Source organism: Plectropomus leopardus, chromosome 11, assembly GCF_008729295.1.
Source record: "Plectropomus leopardus isolate mb chromosome 11, YSFRI_Pleo_2.0, whole genome shotgun sequence".
NCBI classification, from domain to species: Eukaryota; Metazoa; Chordata; class Actinopteri; order Perciformes; family Serranidae; genus Plectropomus; species Plectropomus leopardus.
The window spans coordinates 23,174,892-23,200,492 of record NC_056473.1 but is presented as its reverse complement, the minus strand read 5'-3'; the positions used below and the strand labels follow the sequence as shown (position 1 = coordinate 23,200,492).

The 25,601-nt window shown below is 41.2% G+C and overlaps 1 protein-coding gene across 5 annotated transcripts in view; it reads left to right on the top strand.

The window, feature by feature from the left end:
- The window catches only part of LOC121950414 (serine/threonine-protein kinase BRSK2), a 197,122-nt gene that overhangs the window by 94,528 nt on the left and 76,993 nt on the right, over positions 1-25,601 (top strand). For 4 of the 5 annotated variants that reach the window (XM_042496407.1, XM_042496408.1, XM_042496404.1 and 1 more), the window contains exon 2: positions 18,676-18,770. In XM_042496407.1, the coding sequence (XP_042352341.1) occupies positions 18,676-18,770 (95 nt within the window). Of the gene's footprint in view, positions 1-6,211; positions 6,424-18,675; positions 18,771-25,601 lie in introns of those variants that run through there. The other variant, XM_042496409.1, reaches the window with a different exon arrangement.

The following is a 25,601-nucleotide window of genomic DNA, read 5'->3' as shown; positions in this document are numbered from 1 at the left end:
TGTACTTTCTTTTAGTACTTCCCTGTGTTTCTGTGTGTGTCGGGTTTGTGTGTATCTGCCCTTTTTGTAGAAGGCAATGTTCCAAGCCCTGTGACGTGAGCCCCGTCTCTGAGAAAGCAGGCAATCTGGGCATTGGCTTTCCTCCAGCACTGCTTTCATTTCCATTCAGCAGTGGGATGTTACTCACTGGAACACACATGTGTGCTGCTCATACATACACACACACACACACACACACACACACACACACACACACAGAGTCACTGATAATTACAGACAAGCTGAAGAGTGTTCAGGCAGTGTCAGCCCAGCTTTCTTTACCTTAGTTAAACCCTCTCTTTTTGCCTCTTGTCCTTTGGAATTGGATATTTTCTTGCAAACCCTCACTTGTATACGCATAGACACACACAAACACACACACACACAAACCACTGTTGTTATGGTAGGAGCCCATGATGCAACAGTGGAGCCATCCCTCCTTATGTCCCCTGGGAGAAATGGGGGGGGGGGGTTGCATGAAAGAAAGAGACGTATCAGACAACAACAAAAACAAGGGGAGACTGAGTGGGAAGGAAGAGTGACTGACTGACTGAGGAGCGGGAATAGGGGACAAAGTGAAAATGATAGAGGAGAGAGAGAGAGAGAGAGAGAGAGAGAGAGAGCTTTTGGTGCCTAATAGAAATTCCCATGTTGCCTCATTGAGATGCAGTGGTGGCTTGGGTAATGAGCTAGCTGCAGCTGACGCATTGATTTAGCCAGAAGAGTCGCTCAAATTATTCCACTCCTCGAGAGAGATGTCAACAGCTCCACCAATGGCTGCAGGGGTAATTACCGACGCATCCTCCCGCCACGACACCTCCCTCATCTCGGCATGTATTCCATTCTGCTACACAACAGTCTTTCTCCGCCTCCATCCCGCCTTCTTCTGCAGCCCCTCCCCCTGGGATGTCCCATGGCTCAATACATTGTCATGCTATGAACAAACAAGGGTTGCAGGTGGAAACATAGCAAATGACCAGAGCTTACTGAATGTATGTTTGACTGCAAAACACCAAAGTGGAATTGAAGGTAAAATAGCAATTAAAAAATAAATTTCATAAATAATAATATAAATAGTTTATCATATGCAAATCAATCTGACTATGTGTGATCATGCTCTGCAGAACGTGTTCAATAAGGATTATGCATAGATGTAAAAATAGAGAAAAAAGGGAAATGTTCCAAATAAGGTGACTCACTCATCTTAGCACTTAAAATGGTGGTAGTGCTGAAAATGGGTGAAAATAAATGTTTGTAAATGTGTAGATACACAGGAGAGCTTTTGTAAGATTGCATGTACTTTACCTTAGTTTTTCCTCATGTAAGATGGCGCAGTGATTCAATAACTCAAGTACATTCACTCAACTCTATGCAGAGCATTAATCAGAGAAACATTTCCAAAAATATAATGTTAAGGTGCTTACATTTTACCAGAATCTACTAACTAAATGTGATCAACTGGACAAGTCCATGCATTCTATTTTGTTTGGTAAACTTTTTTCACCCTGTCTCTGCATTTCATTATGCGTGAGGGTGCAGAGTCAATCAGGAAACTGTTTTTTAATTTTTTATTTGCAATTAAAAAGCAGAATTCTCAGCAAAGAAATTGAAAATCCATCCATACATCCAATTATCAATAAGTATGCCCAGAATGAATATCTTGGATCTAAAGTAAAAATTATACCAGTTGTATAAATAATGGACATAGTTACCACCCCGATACGCCCCTAGCAAAGTAGCCCCACACTTAAAAATGCGTAACGTAAGGTCTTAATAAAATGTAATGGGTGACATATAAAAAAAAATTTCGACCCCTGTACAATTGTCACTGATGTTAACATTAGCTGCAGAGACCAAAACTCTTTCTCTTTGTTTTTGTGCCAGGTTATAAACATGTTTCTGCTGAAAAAAATTGCCATTTTAACATGGGTGTCTATAGGGATTCACTCTGTTTTTGAGCCAGCCTCAAAAGGCCATTTGATGAAGTGCAGTTTTTGGCACTTCCGCATTGACTTCATTTTTCAGCCACAGAGGTTGCCACTTGGTTTGTACCCAACACCTGTTTAATCTCCTTTTGAACATTATTCCAGAAATCCAGGAGCTTTTGGGATTCCAAAAAATATATTGGTGAAGTCCTTCTCCAACATAAATTAGAAGTATGACTATATTTTGAAGTGCTAGATGGAGCATAAAAATACCACATTTTCACCTTCCAATCCAATTCCCTCCATGTTGGGCTGTTACTGAGTTTATGTCTTGCTATGAATGTTTCCTACCACTTTCATGGAAGCATTCCCAACTTCTGAAATATGGAATAAATCAAATTTAATCTAACTGGTGGGTTGTTAACTCTGTTAGTAGTAAATTGGAAAAGTCTAGGAGTAACTGAATCTAATAACTCAGATCATGTTAGCAGCTGTTTTTAATCACTCAGGAGAATGAACAAAATTACATTCAAGAGTTGGACAGAAGCTACCTTTGCTGTACTATCTACGTGATAACGGTTTTCAGTCTTATTGTGTAGATCACATCTGGAGCTAACATGGATGTTTTGTTGAGATATTTCTTGTACGTCATAACAATAGGGGACGGTGAAGTTGCTGTACTGCAAGACAGTTCTCTCACACACAAATGCACCTGTCTTGTCTTCATTCTTTCCGGCCTCTGGGTGTTTCTGATGGGACCACACGCTAATGGTGAAGCTTTGACACTTTGACCTTTCTCCTGCACGCCATTTGTTCTACGCTGGTCAAGAATAGAGGCTATAAAGGATACAAGGAAGGAGGAAGGGAGCCGTGAGAGGAAAGCATTTGACAGTATTTTCAAACCTGTTGACTTTTGATCTGGAAAAGTGTGTGTGTATGAATGTCACACACTAGGAGGTGGCCCCCTACCTTGAACACACACACACATACACACTCTTCCCCTATAGAAGATCGTTCTGTCCTCGATCCAGCCCATCTCGGAGCAACCTTGTGCATATTGACCGTAATAGCGGGGTTTGTGCTAACCTTGTATAATCTCTCCTGCTGTTATTATATTTTTTTCTGCTTATTTATGAACTGGCTGAATGTCAAAATGTTGCACAAAGCCAGTTCGAGGTTAGTATAGCACAAGTCAGAAAACAAGCCTCAGTTTTGTCTGTTTTTGCTTGATGTGTTTTCCTTCAGCTGTTAACACCTCTGAGTGGAGATGTGTCGCTGTCCATGTTAAAACATCACAGCAGGACTCATTTTCCGTCCGTGTGTTCAAGCCGTCATCTCCCCTGCCTGCCCCAAAGCGGCAACGTAGCACCCCCATTGCCAATTAAACTCAAATCAACAAACGAAGATGGAGTGAGACATCGAATTACATCCAATATCCTCTCCCGTACTCAAGCCTGTCTTTGCCAGCTGCGAATTAGCTTACAAATTAAGGCTCTGAAGATGGGAGAAGTCGAGTTGCCAGATAACAACCAAATAACATCCTGCCGGCGTCTTGATGTGTCAGTCCAAGTTGGATCCAGCTTCCTGCTTTCTCTTGATGTGCGGACAAAGTTGAGCTTTTTGCTGGTTGAGCTTCGACCGTCCATTTCAATATCCATTTGGAAGAAAGCTGGTTATCAAGACGAGTTGATGAGAACTCAGTGAAGTCTGTTCTGGCCTGATCCACGTTTGATAATGAAGATGTTGCATAGACAGTCCAAACACTGTTAATTAATGAATTAACTCAAGCTGAATTATAGATGAGGAAGGTTTGATTAATTGCTTCTCAGATTTCCTTTCCCCTCTCTTTCCTAGCCCACACAATTGGCGTCCCTGCATGACTTCTATGCCAGAAAATGCGCGTTTTTCCCGCTTGGCGTGCGTGCATTCGAGCGTGCATGTGTGTGAAAAATCCAGAAAGAGTGCACTGCCACTGCCAGTGTGTCTTTCTATGGTTACAGTGAGGTTTTGTAATATTATCCAATCAGATGTTTAATAATTCATACTTTTATATTGGGGGTTATCTAACACATGACAGGCAGACAGTGTGCAGCTCTTTGAGTGGTGTCTAGGGGCTTCTCTCACTGTGAAGCCTATCAGAGAGTCATCACCAAGGCACCAATCCTTAGCTCATCATTTCGCCTCTTTATTTGACTCCCGTCTCCCCAGAGGAGTGTGAGAGCAGTGATGTTTAGCATGCACACACATATGATTTGAAAGGGACACTGGTAGCATCTTTTTCTGTGGACAGCATATCTGTTTGTGTGTATGTTTATGCTGTAGGTGTGTGTGTACGTGCACATGTTTGTCCCGTCTGCTGCGGCTGCTGCATCGGGCCTGGTGTGGCTAATTAAAAGAAGCCTGCTTGCATTATTCATGAGGCTGTAATTATACATTCCTTTTGCTGATCCCCAGTCAGAGGCATTAAAAATAGATCTGAGTCTCTGTGCCCCGCCCTCCTAGGCCCCACTTTCTCTCTGTGTTTTGACTATGTCTCTCCCAGCGTCTCTTTATTTATCTATCCTTATCAGTATTTCTCCATCTCCCTGTCACTGGCCTCATTGTCACAACTTTTTCTTTTTTTAAAAAATTTGTTCTTTCCATCTCTCCTCTCATCTCTCCCATTTATCTGCCCACCCATGTCTTCATTCATGTTTGCTCTGATGTTCCTATTTGGGGTTCGGGCAGAACATTCCTCTGACAGTGTCACTCTCGCTCGGCTCTGCGGCCCTGAACTCCAGTCACATCAGGCCAGAATTCAGAGTGGAATAGTTTGAATCCGCGATGACATCTCGGAAGTAAGATTCAGAAGAGGCGAGATATCACTGTCTCTGATCAACTTAATGGGAGAGACTATCTCCTAACAAGAGGCAACATCTCTGCCCAAAAAAGTTCTCCCTGACTTTTTTTTAAATGTAATTTCAATTTCCATGCTTAATCCACAAAATCTGCAGCAGCTGTCTTTCATACTCAAATGTGAGACGGCTCCAGCACAGACAAACTAAAGTGTGGATATTTGGCAAACATAAGAATGTTCGGTACGTGTGCCATATGTTTTCAGCAACATCCAGGAACTTTTTGCACAGTCAAACATATGACAGCCTGAACCTTTAAGCTATTTTCTGCTGTGCAATCATGCGTTAGTTACCTCTGGCGATGAGACTAGTTTTCCTTACTGGCATAAAAGAGTGTGTGTGTGTGTGTGTGTGTGTATGTGTGAAGCTTGTGTCTTCTACTGTGCAGGCGTTGAGCTACTCAGGACGTTTCTGTGCATGTATTTCCATGCTGATAAGGCTGATGCTGCAAGGAGGTGGGGATTTTGTAAGATCTTCCAATCAGAGAGCTTGTTAGATCTAAATGCATCGTTCAGTAGTTGCTGCCTTTTAGCGATGAGCTCAATCGTTCTCGTACTTGTTACAGAATGTTAAAAAATAGATTAATGCCTTGGAGCCACCAAGAGCTTCATCGCCTTACACCACATTTCACTCTGTTTGTGTTTATTGGAGCTATATTATGTAAATGCAGTCGTGTGTATGGAATTGACTTCTCACATCCATGTGCCCCCTATCCTTATAACCCAAACAGCCAAAAACAAACATTAACTCTAAACAATGTAAAAACACACAGAGAGAGTGGCGCCAGCTAGCGTAGAGAGTTCTCAGATGCACAGTTAAGTTTAATGTATGTGTGGGTACATTAGGCTATGTGTTTTATATGGTCAATTTATCACAGTTGTATTTCTGACATTGTTACACTACAAGTGTCACAGAGATAATGGAAAAATAAAATAAATGGAAACCAGATGCATTTTGCATTGACTCTAGTATTATATATTTCTGTAAATATATTCTGGGCCCTATGCATAAGCAGTCTTTAAACCCCCTGCCCTTCCTCTTTTGATCCAAGTTTCCCTCATGCATATTTTGAATTTTATTTTGAATTCTTTTTCACAAAGTCACTTTGCTTTCCTCTCTCTCCTTCCTTTCTTTTCCGTTTTGAAACCCTAATGTCACTTTCTTGGGGAAAGACATGCATCTGGCAGCTTCAGCAGTCACTCACTTGGCACTATAGCTACTAGTGATGCACGGGTCAGGTTTTTGTAAAGCGCGCACCAACCTGGCGCACCTACCTGTTAACACATACCTTGTGAGATGACGCTGTGAGTCCAAGTATCGCGAGACAACAGGCGGGAAACATCATGGCGGCGCCCTAGTCGCGGCTAGAACGATAAACAACAAACAACAAAACCAAAGAAATAAGACGCGGTTATCTCCCTTCGAACAATATCCACACCCTGGATAAACTAAAACGCTTCATAGACGACTTCTTTTACAAGCTCTCTGTCATGAATCCACCACAGAAACAACCACGACGGAACTTAAACATCGAAACAGAGGAGGAAACGTCCGCAACAACTGAGGTCAGTCTGCTCGCATCGATACGAAACAGTAAACTTTCTATCCTGAAAATACTACACGTAGACACCAAAGAGCTCAAAGCCAGTCCTAAATACGCACAGTCACAACTCGAAACAATACGGATTGAAAATAAGGAACTAAAACTCACCGTCAATGCTCTCACCGCACCTTATCAAAACCATCAAAAACGAAAACAAAACGATGAACGAAACTTTACTGCATGCGCGATAACTTCGTCTTCTCAGGAATCCCCGAACAACCCCAGAAAAAGCCATAAAAGACTATTAAATATTTATAACAGTGTGTGTATATGTATAGATATGATTATATCTACGTGCTAAAGCACCAAAGCGCATACGATGATACAGCGGTGATGTAGTAATACCTGCACATCACATCTAGTGCCCTTCAAAAATATTGCAGCTAGACTTTTTTGTTTTGTTTTGCTTATTTGTTTGTTGATTTGTTTCTTCCCTTTTAAATCGCGCAGCACTCGTGTATGTGTGTGTGTTTGTGTATGTGGATGTGTGCGCAGGTATATATGTAGATGTATATGCAGGGACGTTTTCCACTCAGATACGTGTGTATGTGTGCGTTTCTATGGATGTGCAGATGCATGAGTATATTTGTGTCCACAGATAAAATATGTAACATTAATCACCCATTACTGAGAACCATTTATGTTGGTGTTGATATGTGAGTGTGAGAAAGGGAACAGGTACATATAGGCATGGGTTATCTTTATTGTTATTATTTTCTTTTATTTATTTAATACTTTATTGCAATATTTTTTGTTGGTTGTGTGTGTGAGTCTATACTTTCAGTAAATGTTGATGGATAGGGAAACCAGCTGACCCCCCCCCCCCCCCCCCTCCCTTCTCCCCCTCTTTTTTCCTCTCTTTATTGTTCTATTTTTCTGCTCTCCGTGGTCAACAGCATCTAAACGCTAAATGTTAAAACAGCACCCAGTCTACACCCAGTTGTCTCAGATCGATGTCTAATTGCATTCCCTTGTTTTCTTCTTCTTGTCTTGTTCTTGTCTTTCTCTTTTTTTGTTTGTGTTGTTTGTTTGTTTGTTGTTTTGTCTGCACAGTGTCCTAATGTTTTTGTAGTGTTAGTCTTTGTTTATTCTCACGACTCTTTCTTGTTTTTATTGTGCCTGGCTGCCCTCCTCCTCCCTCCTCAGTACCATGTGTCTCTGGTTCAAGAAAATAGCTTCAACAGCAAAACCCAGATACAAATTATCAAATTTATGAATAAATCTAATGGCCCCGGCAATAAAGTTTATCAGCTGGAACGTTCGGGGCATCAACTCTCCAAACCAAGAACCAAAATTATGAATCACCTCAAGAAATTAAAAGCAGACATACATTTACTACAAGAAACCAAATTATCAGACAGCAATTTCTATAAGTTAGAAACCCAAAACTTAAATCAAATATACTTTGCCGCATATAATTCTGAAAGAAGAGGTGTCTCAGTCCTGATTAATAGAAACACACTACCTGACCTGGGTTTGGGTCACATGTAAACCGGTGCTAAAAGTTTCTGTTAATGCCAACCTACTAGTTGTTGGCTATATTGGATGTAATTTCCAGTAAATATGACAATATAAAATGTGTTTGTGCTGTTTAAAAAGTATAAACATAGGAAGACAGCAAGTACTTTCCTATCTTGTAAGTGGTTATGTCTTAAGTATGATCTCAAGTGCACAGCTGACATGTACGTGATTTGTTTACATGACGATACAAAGGTGCATATTTAACAGATTTTCAGCAGATTTTCCTGGTCAAAAGCCAAGCAGGCAGCTGGAATACCGCAGCGCTGATGATAAAGCTGTTTGCTGTGTGAGAGAGACAAAGAGAGAGACGGAGAGAGCAGAAAAGAAGGTGGAAGTTGTATTATTACAGGATTCTGACAATTATTAATAACTTAGTCTGAACACTACTTTGTCATTTGCTCTCTAGAAACCTGTGATATTTTCTAGCAAGCTTACTAGAAGGGGAGACTAAACCTTTATGCACCTTTAAGGGGTGAGATGGGCCTCAGAGACCTTCCACTATTTTTTAACACAGTCTTTCAATGGATTTTTTTCAGCCAATTTTATATATTTTTTTTAATTTTTAAATTCCCCCTCCTATTATGGCCCTGAAGCTAAGACCTGTGCACCAGGGCTCACAAGAGTGCTGAGTAAATTGGATTTTTAGCTGTTTTCATGCAAAGATTGAACTTTCTGATGGAGGGGAATTGATCATACCTGCATTGAAATAGAGCTAATGCTTTAAATCTATATATTTTTAGGAAAAATTAATTGATTCTTCATCACTTAACAACCCAAATCATTGTCAGAAACACTCTTAAGCTGCAGGTTCAAATACTTTTGAACAAGGTATCTAATTCCTGACATCTCAGAGGTGAAAGAAGAAATAACTTCCAGTTTTTTTTCAGTTAAGTAACATTATTATTGTATTTACCAAGAGATTCCTGTTACGTGCAGGGAGTTAACTTTTAAGGGAGCTGTTGAGCAAACGTCTTATTTGACGCAGACTAAATAAATAGTTTTTCTGTATGCATGCGTCAGTGTGCCTCCCTCCTCGCTCCAGCACTCCAGGGCTAAACTGCTCTTCCTTCTTTTGAAGCTGTTCTGTTGGTCTGGGCCTCTGTTGTTGCTGATGTTGTTGCTGTAGTTTTGGCTGGTAGGGTTTGGAGGGTTGCAAGGGAATTCGGGCTGGGTAGACTAACGTCACGGCTGACTGAAAATGCAAAAAGATTGAAAGAGGAGGTGGAGGAATGGAGGAGAAAGAGCGATTTAGTGAATGAGGAGAGAGGAACGAAGTGGTGGGAGTGAGACAGACAGAGGGAGCGCATTCATTGAGTAGCGAGTGAGCATTGTTTGATCTTCGACATGCCGTCTCCCTCCTGCACAGTATGACTCAACAGCTTTCTGCTGGTGTATTCCCTCTCTCTCACTCTTTTTTTCTGCATAGATGAGAGGATGAATAGAGCGGAGGGGAGATAAATGAGTCAGAAACACTGATGGGTACAGGAGGAATGAGGGCAACATTTGTCAGAAACTGAGATATGAGGGAAAGTGTATGATGTAACTGGATCACAAAATGCAAGAGAGGAAATTGAGCCCACACACTGATTGGAAACAGAAAAATAAGAGTTTGTGGCAAGAACTAACTAATGGTGCACCTTTGCATGTCAGATGCTTCATAAAGATACTGGTTTGTGGAGCATCTTCCATTAATAAACTCACATACAAAATGCATGTTTTGTTAATGTGTGTTATGTTGGAAACAGTTGCCATTTTTTCTTTTTTGACATCCTGCTTTGATAACTATTACTCTCTCTGTAGTTCATGCATTAGTATTATCAGTTCCTCCATGGTTTCACTGGCTTTTTTAGGATTGTTGCAGCCTAAAATGCCTGATTTCTTACCAGCTTTTCTAAAAAAACAAAAAAGAAAGCAATGAACGTGCTGTTATTTGGCATTTTTTTGCTGTGGGACTAGTGAAAAATCAGACATTTTGTTACGTGAACAGGTAGTCACGCCTCTCTTTTTTCTACACTAGTGTTATGAATAAACATGCATATTTAATGTACATCACCTTGATTTATCAAATCTGGATGCAACAGCTGCTATCGTGGTGATTTGTTTTGTCTGTTGTCAATGCATGTCAGCCATTCTGTGGGTGTGTTTAGCAGTAGAAACGGGTTGTATTGACTCCAATTTCAAAGCCTTGAGTTTGGCATGTCAGCCGTCACCATCGTAATTTTTCGGCGCCAGAAGTGACTGTATTTGGATGAGAGGGTTGAGTTGTGGAGTTGAGGAGAAGCGAAGAATGGATCTGACTTACAGACTGTGGCAACGCCTCGAGCAGCCCTGCCCTGAAATATGTGTATGTTTAAGTCTTAATAAAATTTAAACGGGTGAGTTATTTAAAACTTCCCCCCAGTATAGTTATCATGAATGTTGAAATAAGCTATAGAGACCAAAAGCATTTTTGTACAAAGCTGTAAACATTTGGAGTTGTTTAGCAGTTTTGGTACCTCCGTGTTGGCTATATTTGTCAGCCCTGAAGGTTGCCACTTGGTTCTTTAGTGGTAATCTTTGGTCTCTGCATCGTCACAGACAGAAAGAAGACAGTGAGTTTTGTGATTGAAACTATGATGGTTGGGCAAATTTGTGGAAAAGTCATGGTAATCTAACAAAATTGCAAGGTCACGCAGAATTCATGAGGATCGGATGAATTTGCGCTAATAGTTGTGATTGTGACTGATTGACTGTAATGTGTACACTGTATGATAGAAACAGAGATATATTTGGCAGAAAGCAGATATTTTGTAGGAGGGATTCTCAACATTTCTCTGCTGCTAATTGCACACAGATTATATGAAGGCATTAATTAGTCACAAGGTTTGTGTTTGTCACTTTGTCACCACTATACTACATAATATACCATCCTCTATTTTAGTCACCACATGTCATTGAAAGTCTGTTCCTAGTGACTGTACGTAGAGCTAACACAACTGAAGAGAGCATAATGTCATTTTACTATTTAACATCCCTGATTATTAAGTCAGTCTGTGTGTGTTTCTGTATAAGAACAGTGAGAGGGACTAAGAAAGTACACAGAGTTGTGGCAGCGGATGATAGGTCTTCAACTCCTGCCCTTTGCCCTGGTGGAGGGGATTCCCACGCCCTGCTACAGGAGCTTTCCATATGGTCAGAAGAAGCTGGAGGAATAAGCCTCTAGTCACACATTGTGTTTCCTTTCGAACACTGATCCCAGTGCAGAGCTGTAGCCCTCCATGTAGAGCATTCAGGGTTAGAGAGCAGGAGCGGAAAGCAGCTCACAGATCTGTGCCTAAGGGCAACGAGCTTCTCAGAGCCAGCGCCTCGGGGAGAGAAAACTAAGCCAGCATAAGCTACTACCATCTGCCGGCATTGGCTTAGGGCTTCTGAAAGATCAAGTTTTGAAAGTGAGAGAGGTGTGCAAGTGGAGACATCTCTTTTTCATCCTTCTGTCTCCTCTCATAGTAGTTGCTTCCAGATGGAAATTAAGCTATCCAGTAATGATCTTTAACTGCATGGATGCCAGTGCTCTGAGGAGGAAGAAGCTGAAAGCATTGTGTGTGTGTGTGGCTCTGTGGATGTGTGGTTAGAAGGTGGGAATCAGAAAGAGCCTCTCATAGGCTCAAGCAGGGGGTTCCTGTCCTCTCTCCCCAGCTCTCCTCCTCGGTGCGTCAGATTAATGGCAGGGGAAATCGGGCTCACAGTCAGGGTCATCTCCTGCCTGCTCCTCCTTGGATGTCCCAGCGCTGCCAGATGACAAATCGACCGCTGATCGGTACATGGAAAAGGAAGAGCTCTCACAAGTTAACACAGAAGGAGACAAGTTTTCTCCTGCTGGGAGTGGGGGTTTCCTGGCTGCTCTGCCAGGCTAAACAGCTTTAAGGGAAGGCAGAGGAAGGCAAACATAAACATGCCAGCCAGGGCCCACTGGGAACTCCCAAAACAAGTCAAAAGATTTAAAGAAGGCGCACTGCTCTCACTTTATAGTCTTCTAAGGCTTATTCAGAAAACCTACCCCACTGCAAAATCTGCAGCGGGTTCTAGACATTTTAGTCAGCTTGGCTTTAACACGTTAGTGATCTGATAGTGTAAAATAATGACAAGTTGCTTCCTTGATCCACTAAACACCACTCTTGTGTGAGTTGGGGATAAAGTTTGTTTTTCACTCACCAGTTCCAACTGATTAAATGCCATGTGTAAATATTAGGCTGAATTGTGGACACGAGTCACATGACAGTCGAGTCTGACTTTAGACCCGATTCGACAAAATCACAAAAAGTCTTGCAACATGACTTGGACTTTAACACCAGTGACTTGAGTCTTTACTTGGACTTTACCCATTTGACTTAAAAATACCTAATACCTTCCCCCATGCCCAGAAAAATGACAATTATGTTATTTAAAACATGTGCCACAAATTAATTCATTTTCCTCCGTTTTCTGAATCAACTCACATTAATGCGACCCCTTCTCATCACGTTGACACTTAATTCTCTGGATCCACTTTGTTTCAACAAATACAACAGCATCCAATCAAGTTTCAGGAGAGAACCATGAAGAAGTAATGTTACCTTACTGAGCGCCAGTTGGCAAAAATGATGCCAAAGTTAACATTGTCCAGGTAGCGGTGGTCAACAAAAAATGTATTTCAGTATGCAAAACCTGCAGGTCAGAATTTACAGATTAAGATGGATCAACTTCTGACTTTGTTGGACATTTGAAGTTGCACAAAAAACAGGAGGTTGGTGCTAATCTCAACATAGTAAACCAGCAATTTCTTAGCTAAAGTTAGCTAAATAACTAACAAACCTTTTAAAGATATTAATGCAGATTTTACAAAGCATTCATGATTTTGTAGATTTAATTTTATATTAGTTAAGAAAGCATTATAACTTGTTTAGGACTCAAATCTCAAGGTTTTTGACTTGGCACTTTTCTTGGAACTTGCCTGTCTTTACTGAGGACTTGAGTGTAAAGACTTGAGTCTTACTTGTGACTTGCAAAGCTGACTTGGTCCCACCTCTGGTGTCGGGTTGATTTTCTGTCAATCCCAAGGCCTAAAAAGTACTTAATTTAAAATTGTTTGCAAGAAGTTGCTTTATTCCAAAAGTTCAAACACATCAGCTCTTATAATTAATACATCCTGACACCCGGTAGAGATGTTTTCAGGACAGATGTCAGGAAGTTTAGCTGTGGTATCATGAAACTGAATCACTTATGAGGAGACAGTGATGTGAGACAAAAAGCTCATTTTCAAATCAGCGCTGGCACATGGCTCACTGATGCAAAGCAGCAGAGGAACAGCCAGAATGTTCTTTAGCTTCTGTAAAAGAGTTGATTAGTCACATTTTCACAACTCTGTGCAGATATTGTTGTTAATTAACTGCTTTCATTAATGATGAGTTTCTACACAGTCATGGTTGCCACTGTATTTCTTTTTCTTTCATCCTTTTGTTCCTTTCATTCTTCTTTTTCTTACATTGACGCTTAGCTTCTGACCCTCACTCCTTCAGCCTGATTCTTCTAAAAGGCCGCCTCTGCAGATGCAATCAGCCCAGCTTTTATTCAAAACTTTACTATTCATCCCCAGATTTGTCAAAGCCAGCAGGGGAAATGATTGAAACCATAACTTAGAAGCAATGCCGCAGCTTCCAGTGCAGCACAGCCAAATGCTGCTCAGCTCTTGATGCTCACTGAGCCATGGACCAAAGTTCACATTCTGTGTCTTCCTCCAGCGCTCCCTCCACATTAGATCATTAATCACAGGGCGGCATGGATAGTAAAGAGTGCAGAGCCGGGATGGAGGCCTCAGGTCAGTCGATGGTGGCCTCTCCAGCCCATAAGTCCCTGGCCGGTGTCATTATTCTGAAATTGTTGTGAAGGCGAGAGCTTTTGATGCTATTGATTTGGGAGGAGGGCGAAGGAGAGGAGAGATCAATGCGCTCACTGATTCAGTGGCATTGCAAACTCAGGTTGGCTGCACAGCCTGCTTTTGTCCATGTGTGTTAATGAAAAGTGTATAAGTGTGCAGTATGTGACAGTACCAGTCTGTATGTGTCTCTCTCCTCCATTTAATAGATTACATTCATGATACCCTATCACAGCACAGCACTGCCCTACACAGCAGCTTTACACTTAAAAAGATACCAGCTGTACATATGGAATTTGCATGTTTGTAAACACAAATGTTAGAACAAGTTGTTTTTTATAGTTTCTTTTTTAACATCCATATGCAACAATAAGAGTTAAAATTGTAATCCTTATGCTCACACGCAAAATCATGCATGGACACTGGCAACTGCAGCAGTAATCTTCTCTGTATTCCCCCGTGAGGCTCTGATCCTTTGTGCTCTCAGTCAAAGCCTTACGTTTGAAGACTTATTCAAAGACAGCCTACCTGCTCAGCCCGGCCAGAGCCAGACGAAACCCTGGTGTCTTCCAGGGCATCTCCTGGAAAGTCCCCCCCCGCCCCCCCCAGCCCTCCCAGTCAGCATTCTCACCCAGAGCTGAGAGGGTTTCCCTCTGGGGTGTCATCACAGAGAGGTGAAAAGATTACGGAGAGTATCAGGCAATCATTGTCATTACAGGCCATCAGAGAGAGGGAGAAGCAGGGTTGATTTGGGGTCATGATGAGGCAGAGGTGAATTAGATATCACAATATACTGGAGGCTATTCACAATGCAGTTATTGTGAGAAAATCGTATGTGCTCATTTGCATTTATCTCCCCTTGGAAGCTGATGTTGGGGGTAGACATGAGCTTGGATGAATTGATGAGAAATGTAAACAATTAGAATATCAGTTTATTTTAAAGGTGTTTGTGGTGGTTTAAACATGATTAAAATGCTGTGATGGCGTTGAGGCCAGTAGCGTGTCCAGACTTTTTTTTATATACTGTGGTGGCCCAAGTGGGTTTTTAAAAAACAGGCTTTTCCTTAACCAAAAATTAAGCAATTTCTTAGTTCAACGGATTAGACAATTTACAAAAAATGTTATAGGCCTAGAACTAAACAGGACTTAACTCAGGATCAGTTAATGTACCATAAACTTAACATCCTAAACTGACCTAAATAAAGATATGAACATAAACATATGAAATGGGTGATCAGACCATTATTAAAGCAAAGCAGTAACAATGAAAAACACTGCCAGCAAGACCACAAATAAGGCAAAAAAAAAAAAGAGATAATTAATCTAATCCAGGCGGCACAGTGGCGTTGTGGTTACCACTGTTGCCTCATAGCAAGAGGGTCCCTAGTTCAAAACCCAGTTGAAGCGGGGTTCGGTCTCCAGGCTCCAGCCCCCCCGCAACCCTTACCAAGCGATTACAGAAAATGAATGTGACCTGTGAACACTTGGTTACACTTCCTGTATTCAAAGGCTTTTTTTTCAGAGGGGTCTTTTGCTCCAGCATGCCAAGGTAAGCAACCAGCAGTAATGGAGCCTTCAGCAATTTAACTGGGCTGTGAGGTAACAGATTCAACCATCTCACAAACCGAAACCTGAAAAGCAAACAGATGTTTGTTTGTTTGTGTGTTTGTTTTATTCATTGTATAATTTGTGCTATTCATTTTTTCCTGTTCTGCATAAAACAGGAAAAAGTTCTTGTCATATGAAAGTACTGTGTGTTGGCAAGCTGTTGTGTGAGTGCACACAACACCCACACATGATGCCATGCTTTAGTTAGCATGTCTTGGATACTATTTGTGGGAATATGTCTCTGTACTTTGATATGAAATGCATTTGTTTTTTAGCCATACTAGCTGGATGGCTCTAGTAACTGAAATCTCTGTTGGTCCAGTCTGAATGTTGGACAGACACCCATAGCTCCAAGAGAATGAAGCCTTGTGACGTTGATGATCCACCTCCAGCACCATCATCTGGTTCATTTTTTGGCCCATGTTCTACCTTAGGACTGTTACTAACTTTAGTGATCACCTCAATTTTCATATAGCATCATGATCTAGTCAAAACCTTATGTTGTTCAGTGTTATTGATCACAAGTAAATATTTACAGAACTAGCAACATTCCCCTCAGCCTCAGCTGTCTGCCTAAACTCACAGAGCTGCTGCAGCTGAAGTCTCTTAGTCTCATTCTAAAAAAGTATTTTAAAAAAAAGTATATTTTGAGTGATTCTGTGAGTATTTTGTCTTTGGCAACAGGTTGATTTCTTAAGAGCTGCACTGTATAGCCTCACATATTGGCAAGTCCTACTGAAACTTAACATTTTTGCAATTTTGAGGACAAGTTGCAAAGTATTAACACTCCTCTGACCTTTATATTCCTCAGGTGGGGCATAAGTTAGTAGAAAATAGTGTTTCAGTGTTTTTAGGGACTCCTGATCTCCTGGACATAAAAATTGCATGCCGTTATCTCACCAGCAGTGACTAAACATGTCACATTTTGTGATTTAAGCTGGTAAATTGAAGATGTTGTTGTCTTGTTGTTAAGTCTTGATCTTTATGTGTGTGGTACAGAAGATCCTTGTGTCGTATTATGTTATGTTGTATTATGTACTGAACATCCTTGTGAGAGTTCATTCAACACGCACAGAAAGTGGTTGTAAAATCATAATGTGCTGCTGTTTTTCAGTGCACATTTCCCTCTTGCTAATTCGCCCTCAGCACAAGAAAACAGGCAATGGAGGAAGATGGATTGGGAGGCGAATAATCCAGTTAACTTTTCACGTGTTTGCGGGCAGATATTTTCTCTTTAATGTGTTTATCATGTCTTATGAGCTTCTCTATAGCAGCCATTTACATATGATTACCATCACAGGGCTAATGGGTTTGTCTGTTCTTCCCCCTCCTGCTCAACGGCTTCATCCCCTTTTCTAAATCTTTCGACATCTTTTATCTTTTTAGCATTTGCTTCCTATCCGTCTTTCTGTCCTGCTCTCCATTACTCTGTTTCTTTCTCTTTCTCTCACGCCTCCTCTCTCCTGCATGTGTCTCCACTCTCGGCCCCCGCGGCCCCTCATCTCCCAAGCCAGAGCCTCACTCCCACGCAGTGCTCTCCATTATTGCTTAATTATCTGTGGCCTGCCATTTGAATAATGTGCTTTCTCAATCTTTTTCACTTTTCATCTTTCACATGCTCTTTTCTATTTACTACTTATTTCCTTTTCTGTCTCCTTCCGCTGCTTCCTTTTCTCCATCTCCGTTGTCTCTGTGGTGTCTGAAGACTTGTCTCTGCATTCCTACGTTCCCTCCTCAAAGCCCATTGACTCTCCTCTTCTGCTGGTTCATATATAAAATCCAAGTGTGTGAGAGCGAGCTAGAAGCCCACTTAAGTCTGGCTCATGTCAGCCAGCCAGTTTGATGCAGTTTGATGACGTTACTTCTCTGCATCAACATGCTTATTTTAGCAACTGCACCATTTCTGTTTTGGTCACATTATAGTAACACTTATTAACTTAATCCCACCATCCTTATCTCTGCCAGCACGAGAGTGGCAAGAAATCAAAGCCTTCAAATGATTCCACTTCAGTGTTCCTGTAAATTCAGCGTGCCAGACCATTAGAGAGCTCAAATGCTGTAGTTTACCAAGTTAAAAATCATCTTCTGTCGTCTCCAAATCCCCGCAGCTCCATAGGGCCATTGGGGAAATCAATAACAGAGAGGCGACATTTGTTTGTGTATGGGTGTGTGTTTGTTTCAGTTTAATCTATCTCATGCAAACATCTTTCTGATGTGTGTGCAGCTCTGTGGTCCCTGGCAGAAAATGGATTGGTGCTGTCATCATGGCTCCCCTGTATCAAATACATACACCACTTTGTTCCGCTGTAACTGTACACTCATTGGGGTATCCCTGCTTGTTTTCTACATTGTTTGTGGCTGATCATTTAACTAAGGATACCTGGGGACACTTGCTGAGGCAAAGCAGAGGAGATGCTTTTGTGGTTCTGCGGCGAATCACAGGATTTGTGATTTGTGGGTTTTTGATTTTGACACTAATGCGAATGCAGAAAGTTTGTGAATCCCAGTAGAGGGGACTGCTACGGCGTACCAAACACTCAAATCTCCCAATATGGGCGTGTTTGTGCTGTGAAGTACGGGGTAACACTTTCCGCATGCTTGCTGAAATGTGACATCCTGATTTAATCTACTACAGTTTGTTCCTTCATTCTTTTGTTGAGTCATTTTTCAGCCCTGGCTATTATTGAGTAACATTCAACAGCTGACCTTTGGCTCTGTTTGTTACCACTAGCCTTTTATTGTCTGTTTAAGCTAACTCAACATGACTGCAACACAGCAGTTTAGCACATTATAGGAATCAATAATATAAATGGCCCACTCAGTTACTGCTTTTACGACCCAAATAAACCCCAGAAGGCAGATTCTGTAAGGAACTGTATACACTTTAGAAGTCATTATTAGCATTCTGTACACGAGGTCACGAGCCCTTATACATCAGTCTGGTCAATGCACATTAGCAGTTAGCCAAAAAAAAAACTTTCTTAACACATCACTTTAATTTAGCAGTCTATTCTAACTGTCCTTGCGTAATGTGCTCACTAGGAACACGTTGTGCACTGTAAATCCAGTTCAGTGCGTAATTCTGCATCAGTTGCTTTCTTGGTGTTACCTGAGCATACATGAACTTGCTAAAAGAACCAACATGTAAGAAATATTTGACCTAATGAAGTGTGTGTTTTCTCTTTGTTTTTGCAGGGTTGGTCAAGCTGGGAATCCACTGTGTAACATGCCAGAAAGTCGCCATAAAGATTGTCAATCGTGAGAAACTCAGCGAGTCAGTACTAATGAAGGTAAGTCCACTGTTTTTCCCCCTCCAGCTTGGTTACAGTTAAGTTTTCGAGGTAGTTAGTTTTCACTCTGCAAACCTCCTCTAACGATTGTCTGTGTTTTTTTTCTTGCTAAAATTTTTCCATTTATATGTGAAGAGGGCAAGTCCTTTGTTTTGATTATCTAAAGATGAGAAAGTTTATTATTTGTCTAGTTTTCAACAATCACATCTCTCCGTTCAAGTCTGACTGATTCTCTGATGAGCATCATTCCTCTCTCACACCCCCAAATTTAAATATGGAGTAGCCTCGCTGACTGACGCAACATTAAGAGTTGGACTTTATCTGAACAGTGACGTCCCTGATAGAGCCACCTCTTTGACACATAAAATCTGGTCTGACTGCCAGCTAGCATTTCAAAAATCCAAATTAGAAAGACTTGACTTCCTGAGTGGCTTTGAAAATGTCTGCATAAATAAATGGCTGATCTTGTGAAAATGTTTGAAATGATTTATATCGTAATGAAGAGTGAAGTCGCTGGCTGAGTTAGGGACAGTGTGTCTTTTGAAGCTGCTGATTTTCATCCTTTTTAAATGTTGAACTGAAGCAGTCTGCTGTTTAGCTCCCCTGCCAGGAGTCAGAGCCTCCAAGGAACCTTGTGGTTACACAACAATGAAGCAGGTTTCTGCAGCTATAATTACTTTACCCTCACTCCAAAACACTTCAAAATTGTCTGGGTGTAACACTCTTATTTATATTGTCACTCGTACCCACACAGCCTCGTTTTGAAGGATACAGTAAGGATTTTTTTTTCTTATTGTGTCCCCGCGCTCCTGCTGGGCAGCTCTATTCAGTGCCCACGCAAAATTGGCATGCTGCAAAGTTTGCCCATGCGTTGATAGAATAGTTGTAAAGAAAGCAAAGGTAGAGGGAAGATTGAGGCAACAAGATGACAAGACAAGACAAGATGCTACAACCTGAAAATTGTCTTTCACAGGACACATGTGGAGAGGAGTGCTTTCTGTAATTGTTTGCATATGAGCTGGAGAGCAGGAAGCGGATGGGTTTGCTCACAGTACAGGTTATCTGCAAATAGAAAATCCCTCCAGTTTGCATCACTTCTACAGCAGCATCATTAGGCTTCAGATGAAAAGCTCTCTGTGCTTGAATATTGCTGTTTGATAAACAGCTGGTATTAATCAGCTTCTTGCTGTGTCAGTGTTGTCTTGTGACTTTTTCTCAGTCATTGCTGTCTTGCTTCCGACATCGCTCTCTTTCTATCTCATATCCGGCTCAACGTGCAGTCTTATATTTTCATGAGGGAAAGACGGGTCAATTTGGTTTGCCTCAGCGCAGACAGAAGTATTATTAGTTGTAGCAGAAGTAGTTGCTGGAACCTTTGTAACGTGTGACAGCAGAGAGAAAGGTAGCGGGATAATGTCCCAACCCAGGTGTTTCACATTGTGCTGTCCTGCAGAGGAAAATGATGGTAACAGATGTCAAACACTGACAGGTTTCCGACAGGACCGGGGCTTTTGCTGAAGCTGCAGTTCAGACCCAATTACTGAACTCAGCCATTGTCACTCCTTTCTCAACTGCTTTCCTCTGGTGTGTGTGTGTGTGTGTGTGTACCAGCAGGTATGTGTGTTAATGTATGTGCCAGTAGAGACTGAATAATGTGGAAACCAGGAGCAACTGAATTCCTCTGAAAGAGACACTACATTTTGAGTTTTGGATCATAAAGTTGTGTGTGTTCATCTGTACTTGTTTTGGTTTGTATGTGTGTGTGTGTGTGTGTGTGTGTGTGTGTATGTGTGTGTGTGTGTGTGTGTGATGAGCAATGTATGTATTGCAATGGTGTGTGTGTACTTTTATTGCTTTTTGTCATTCTAATGTAGTATTTCCTGCAGACCGGAGTGTGTGAGGGCAGATGGACATGAACCTTTAGCATCGGGGGTCTATCCTGGGTCAACTCCCTGCTGAATTAGACCCTAGTTTGCACAGCCTGCTCTGTTGCTTGGTGCTGGGTTTTGCACAGTATTAACTAGCTGCTCTGTTTTTAGAGCTGCTGTCCGCTCTCTTCCTGCTGAACATAGTCTCAAATGCCCCTTATCCACTAACATGGATCTGGTTCCTTTATGGTTCCGACACCTAATTTTGAACCATTCAGAGCATTTCAGCCAAGAATAAATTGGTTCAGAGTCTGAAAAGTTGGTTCTAGGTTTGTAGGTTTACAGGTAATCAGTGTAAAACGCAGTTTTGCTTCTGCCGTGCAGTGCCTTCTGTTGATGAAAAATCCACGATTACAATAGTTCTACTAAAAACTGGTGGAAACACAGGCAGGTTCGCTAGATAGAACCAAAATTCTAAAAATCCTGAACGGAAATGGATGAAGAACCAGAGCTAATTTTGTGGAAAAGGGGTAAAAGTGGTGGGGAGTGACGCGGAGGGACCGCATGTTGTGCAAGGTTCAGGTACAGGTTACTTAATTTGTACTCGTAGGTAGATTTGGCAATATATAGTGCAAGGCATCATTTTAACACATTTGCAAGATACCACAGACAACATACAGGATAAAACATGACAAGATGATACAAGATAAAACATAAAGATAAAAACAACTAAAGTGCCCTAGTGCAAATCAAAATGTTAAATATGTAATAAATACCAAGAAAAAAACTTAACTAAAAAGCCAAACCTGAAATATAAACAATCTAAAAACTACGAATAAATAAATCATATACACTAAATGATCTTGCGCAATATGCAATTTTATGCAGTCTTCCTACAGCTTGTTCACCAGTGTGATGGCAGCTGGAACAAAACTGTTTTTCTAGCGCTTAGTTTACGCATTGGGACCAAAAGCGTCTTCCCAGAGGGGAGAAGCTGAAACTCATCATTTGTGGTCTGATAAAGAAATGGACAACAATGAGCTCAAAATTAAAAAGATTTAGCGCCATGTTAAATAGTTTAAAAAAGACTGTTAACATGCAATATTGTTTTATGGTTAGCATTTTGTCATGTTTATGTGCATTGATTTATTCATTGGCCTCTGATCTAAAGCAGCTTGATCCCTCAATAATTAAAAAACTATGTGACAAGGTGCTTTGCGCCTATATATATATTAAATTATGAGGCACGACCCATTAGATCACACTGTTGGTAAGGTCACTTGTGAAGTTTCTTCCAATTTAAGGACACACAAAATTTAACATTGGTCTCAGATTGCCGTGGCTGGACCAGTGTTTTCTGAAATCCAGCCACATCCCCATTGTGTTGCACTCCAGAGTCTTATGTATCTGTTCTCCGGCCTGCCTGTGTGGCTGTCAGACTGTCAGAGTGATCTGGCTGCACTCTACTGCAAGACTCAGACTATGAAATGTCACCTTTTAATATGCTAATGTCCTGGGTCCCTGTGGTGCCATTAGGCGAGAATCTGACTCTCCTGGACAGGTGTGTGTGTGTGTGTGTGTGAAACACTGCTCACGACACAAGTATATGCATAAGGACACACACAGATACACACATACAGGCTGTGCACACACACACTAGAAGTCATAGGATAGTGTGTACAAGTGTCATACAGAGACACACACATATTCATATGTATGTACACGAACATATCCTCCATGACGCGCGTCATCCCTCTTCGTCTGTCCTTCCCCCAACTGGCCTTGGGTGTCAGGGGTCTGTGGAGATGAGGAGACGGCTTGAATTAATTGTCTCAGAATATCTGGCAGAGAGGTCTTTCCTTCACTCACTGTGTGTTGAACTTTGTATAACTAATGTTGAACTAATCCACAGCCCCACAGGCGGTGGCACTACGGACCAGAAAGACATTGAATTGTCTCAGATAATGAATTCGTCTATGAACTTTATGTCAGTTTGTTACCAGGGAATGAGCCTTGACTACTTCAAAGAGCAAGAGCAGCCCAATATTTTTTTTTTCTTCACTTCTAAGCAGAAAACCTAACAATGGAGTTAGTTGAATAGTGATAAGAGTCTCCCGTCAGTAGGAAGTGGCTGCCCGTCATGTTTCAAATGATGAGAGAGGAACAGACAGAAAGAGAATACACAGTATGTGCACATATGACAGTATGTCAGCAGTCATTGGCACTGAGGCCAAACAGAATGGAGTGTGGCGATCCGATACGAAGAGAAGCCCAGAACCAGCACTGTATGTGTGAGCGTGTGTGTATGTGTGTATGTGTGTATGTGTGTATGTGTGTCTAGGGAGTAGTTAATGTTTCTGAAACTCAGCCAGCCCTCTCTCTCGCTGGCTGCCATGTCTTTGTGCCGTGGGGCTGTGGGCTTGAGAGAAAGAGGCAGGAAGGGCAAACGAGAGCAGGGCTCAGGAGAGAGAGATGGACATGCTGTGAGAAACCCTGCTGAGAAAAGATAACACAGACGCCTTAGTAGGTACACCACGTCGCTACTCATATTTCCTGTCAGGAGTGTTTTGTTCTTGAACTATTGATGTGACATTCAACTCACATGGTGCGGCCGAATCGTTGCTATACATAAGATCATAAAGAAACGTTGAGATTTTAACAATGATTAATGATTTGTACAAGTAGATAAATATGAGTAGGAAAAATTCTCTTTTTGCACATTTCCAGCAAAAGCTACTTGCAGGATCTCGGTAAATAGAATACAGAAATAAACATGATTCATAGTCGCACAACAATGTGACAACTCTATAATTGCTGGTGTCATGAGAATTCTGGGAAATAAAACCTGAGTTACAAGCCAGAGAAATTTGAGAAACTGTGATAAGTAGTGCGGGGTATGATTTTAAAAATGCCCCTACCAGATACAATGTGAGCATGTTGGCACCAGCACAAAACCATCATTCTTCTCAGTACTTCACTTTGAAAAATATAAACACGTCTCTACAAAACTTTTTTATTTATTTTTTTTTTACATTGGAAAAAAACAGCCAGCATTTTAAATGCCTGAATACAAGCAGCCACAATAAACCAGAGACCAGATGCATTAAACCTTGTGTAGGTTCATGACTAAAACTGTGTACGCACTATGGCAGAAATATGTATACGGCTTCTTTTAATCAGCATCTTTTAATCTGTTTTATAAATCTTGATCATTGCAGTGCTAGGCACATGTGCACAAGCCTCATTTCCTCACCCACAACTTGCTATAAATGGATGTAGAAATACCCTGAAAGCTGCAGTTGGTAACTTTTATAAAAAGAACTTTGTTTCATATTTGCTGAAACAGACTTCTGAAGTACATGAGATAGTGTGTAATAAAAATGATTAATATTTGATCAGTTCTGCCTAGTTTGACAGTTTAACCGCAGTTCACCAGCGGTGATTGACAGCTGCGTTAAAGACACCTAGGCTCTGATTGGTTGTTTTTGTGTACATGTAATAAGACCAGAAAAAATGCTACAAGGCGAAACAGAAAGGAGAGATATGTGATGTTTTACCTTTTAAGTGCTGTGTGAATACAATCAAAGTTTCAGCAAATGTGAATTTTTTTTATTTAAGTTACCAACTGTAGCTTTCAACATCCGTTTGTGTATCGATACTTGTATCTCTCTGCCACTCATTAGACCTGTCAAAGAGAAATATGGTAAGAAAGTGCAATTTAATCAATTGTGTTACATCAGGGAGGAGCATCACTAGTGCCAGAGCAGCTGTCATTATGCACGGCTTGAGCAATTTGAAGCATCCGTACCACTAATTAATCACATTTCTGCAAAACAGAAATATTGTAATAATCATTACAATTAAATATCAATCTAAAAGCCGTGTTATTCGTCTCTCAACTCTAATTAAATCTCCTCCTTTAAAATAAAATCTAAAAAAATCCCCTCCTCATCATATCATCTGCAGCTATCTCATCTAAAATTATGCGTAAACCTGGTCTAAAGAGTGCGTGAGTTGGACATATTCTCGATGAACAAGCTTCATCTCTAAATACTGGTTTATGTATGAGGCCTCATGTCTTTGCCTTCATGAAATAGAGGTAAAGAAATTAGCTGATTTTATGAATGACTGCAAATCTGACCAGCTAAAATTGATGAAGTACCCAGTCCTAAAAATGTATCTCTAATTTGAGCGCAACCTCTTACTCACCTCTGTAGTTCTGTTGCAATGTCCTAGTTACATTCATGAAGTGCTTGTATGATTATATTGTTTCTCTGCACTTGTGTGACTGTTAAATCATACACTGTTTCTTCGTGGCCTGAGGAGCACAGTGCAGTTCCCTTGTGCATGTTGTCAGTCTGTTATTGCAATGCTTTGAGGCACCTATACTGTAAAACTGATGGTCAAATTGATGACAATGGCATGGTTGGAATAAATGAAGTAGAATCTCGCCACTGCAGCAAACTACGGTCTGACAAGCTTTCCCCAAGAGCAGGGGATTTTCTGTACCATATTTCATACCATATTACCTATCATTATGCTGAGTGGAGCAACTTCACTAATCTGCAGTTTAGTCTCGGGGTGAGTTAAATTGTTGCTAGCCGCTAGCGCTAACAACTAGCAGAGGGAGAAGGGTATCTTTAGCATGCAGCAGTTGGTAGTTGCTGTTGATGCCTACTCTGTTTCTCCCTCTGAGCCAGTGAGCTGGTGGTGGCGGCTGCTGCTGCTGTTGGGATAAGGACAACTAATTAGCCAGAATCACTCTCTCTCCTCCTGAAGCAGCACAACTTCAAAGTCACTCTACTGTCCCCAAGCCCAGAGAGAGAAAGGAAGAGAGGGAGAGGAGGCATGAAGTGCAGGATGAAGGGAGATAGAGGGGAGGTAAGAGTGAGTTTTGGGAGGGTGAGAAAGGATGGTGAATGTGAAGCTATAACACTTTGCATGGATGTCTTGTGAAGTAGAT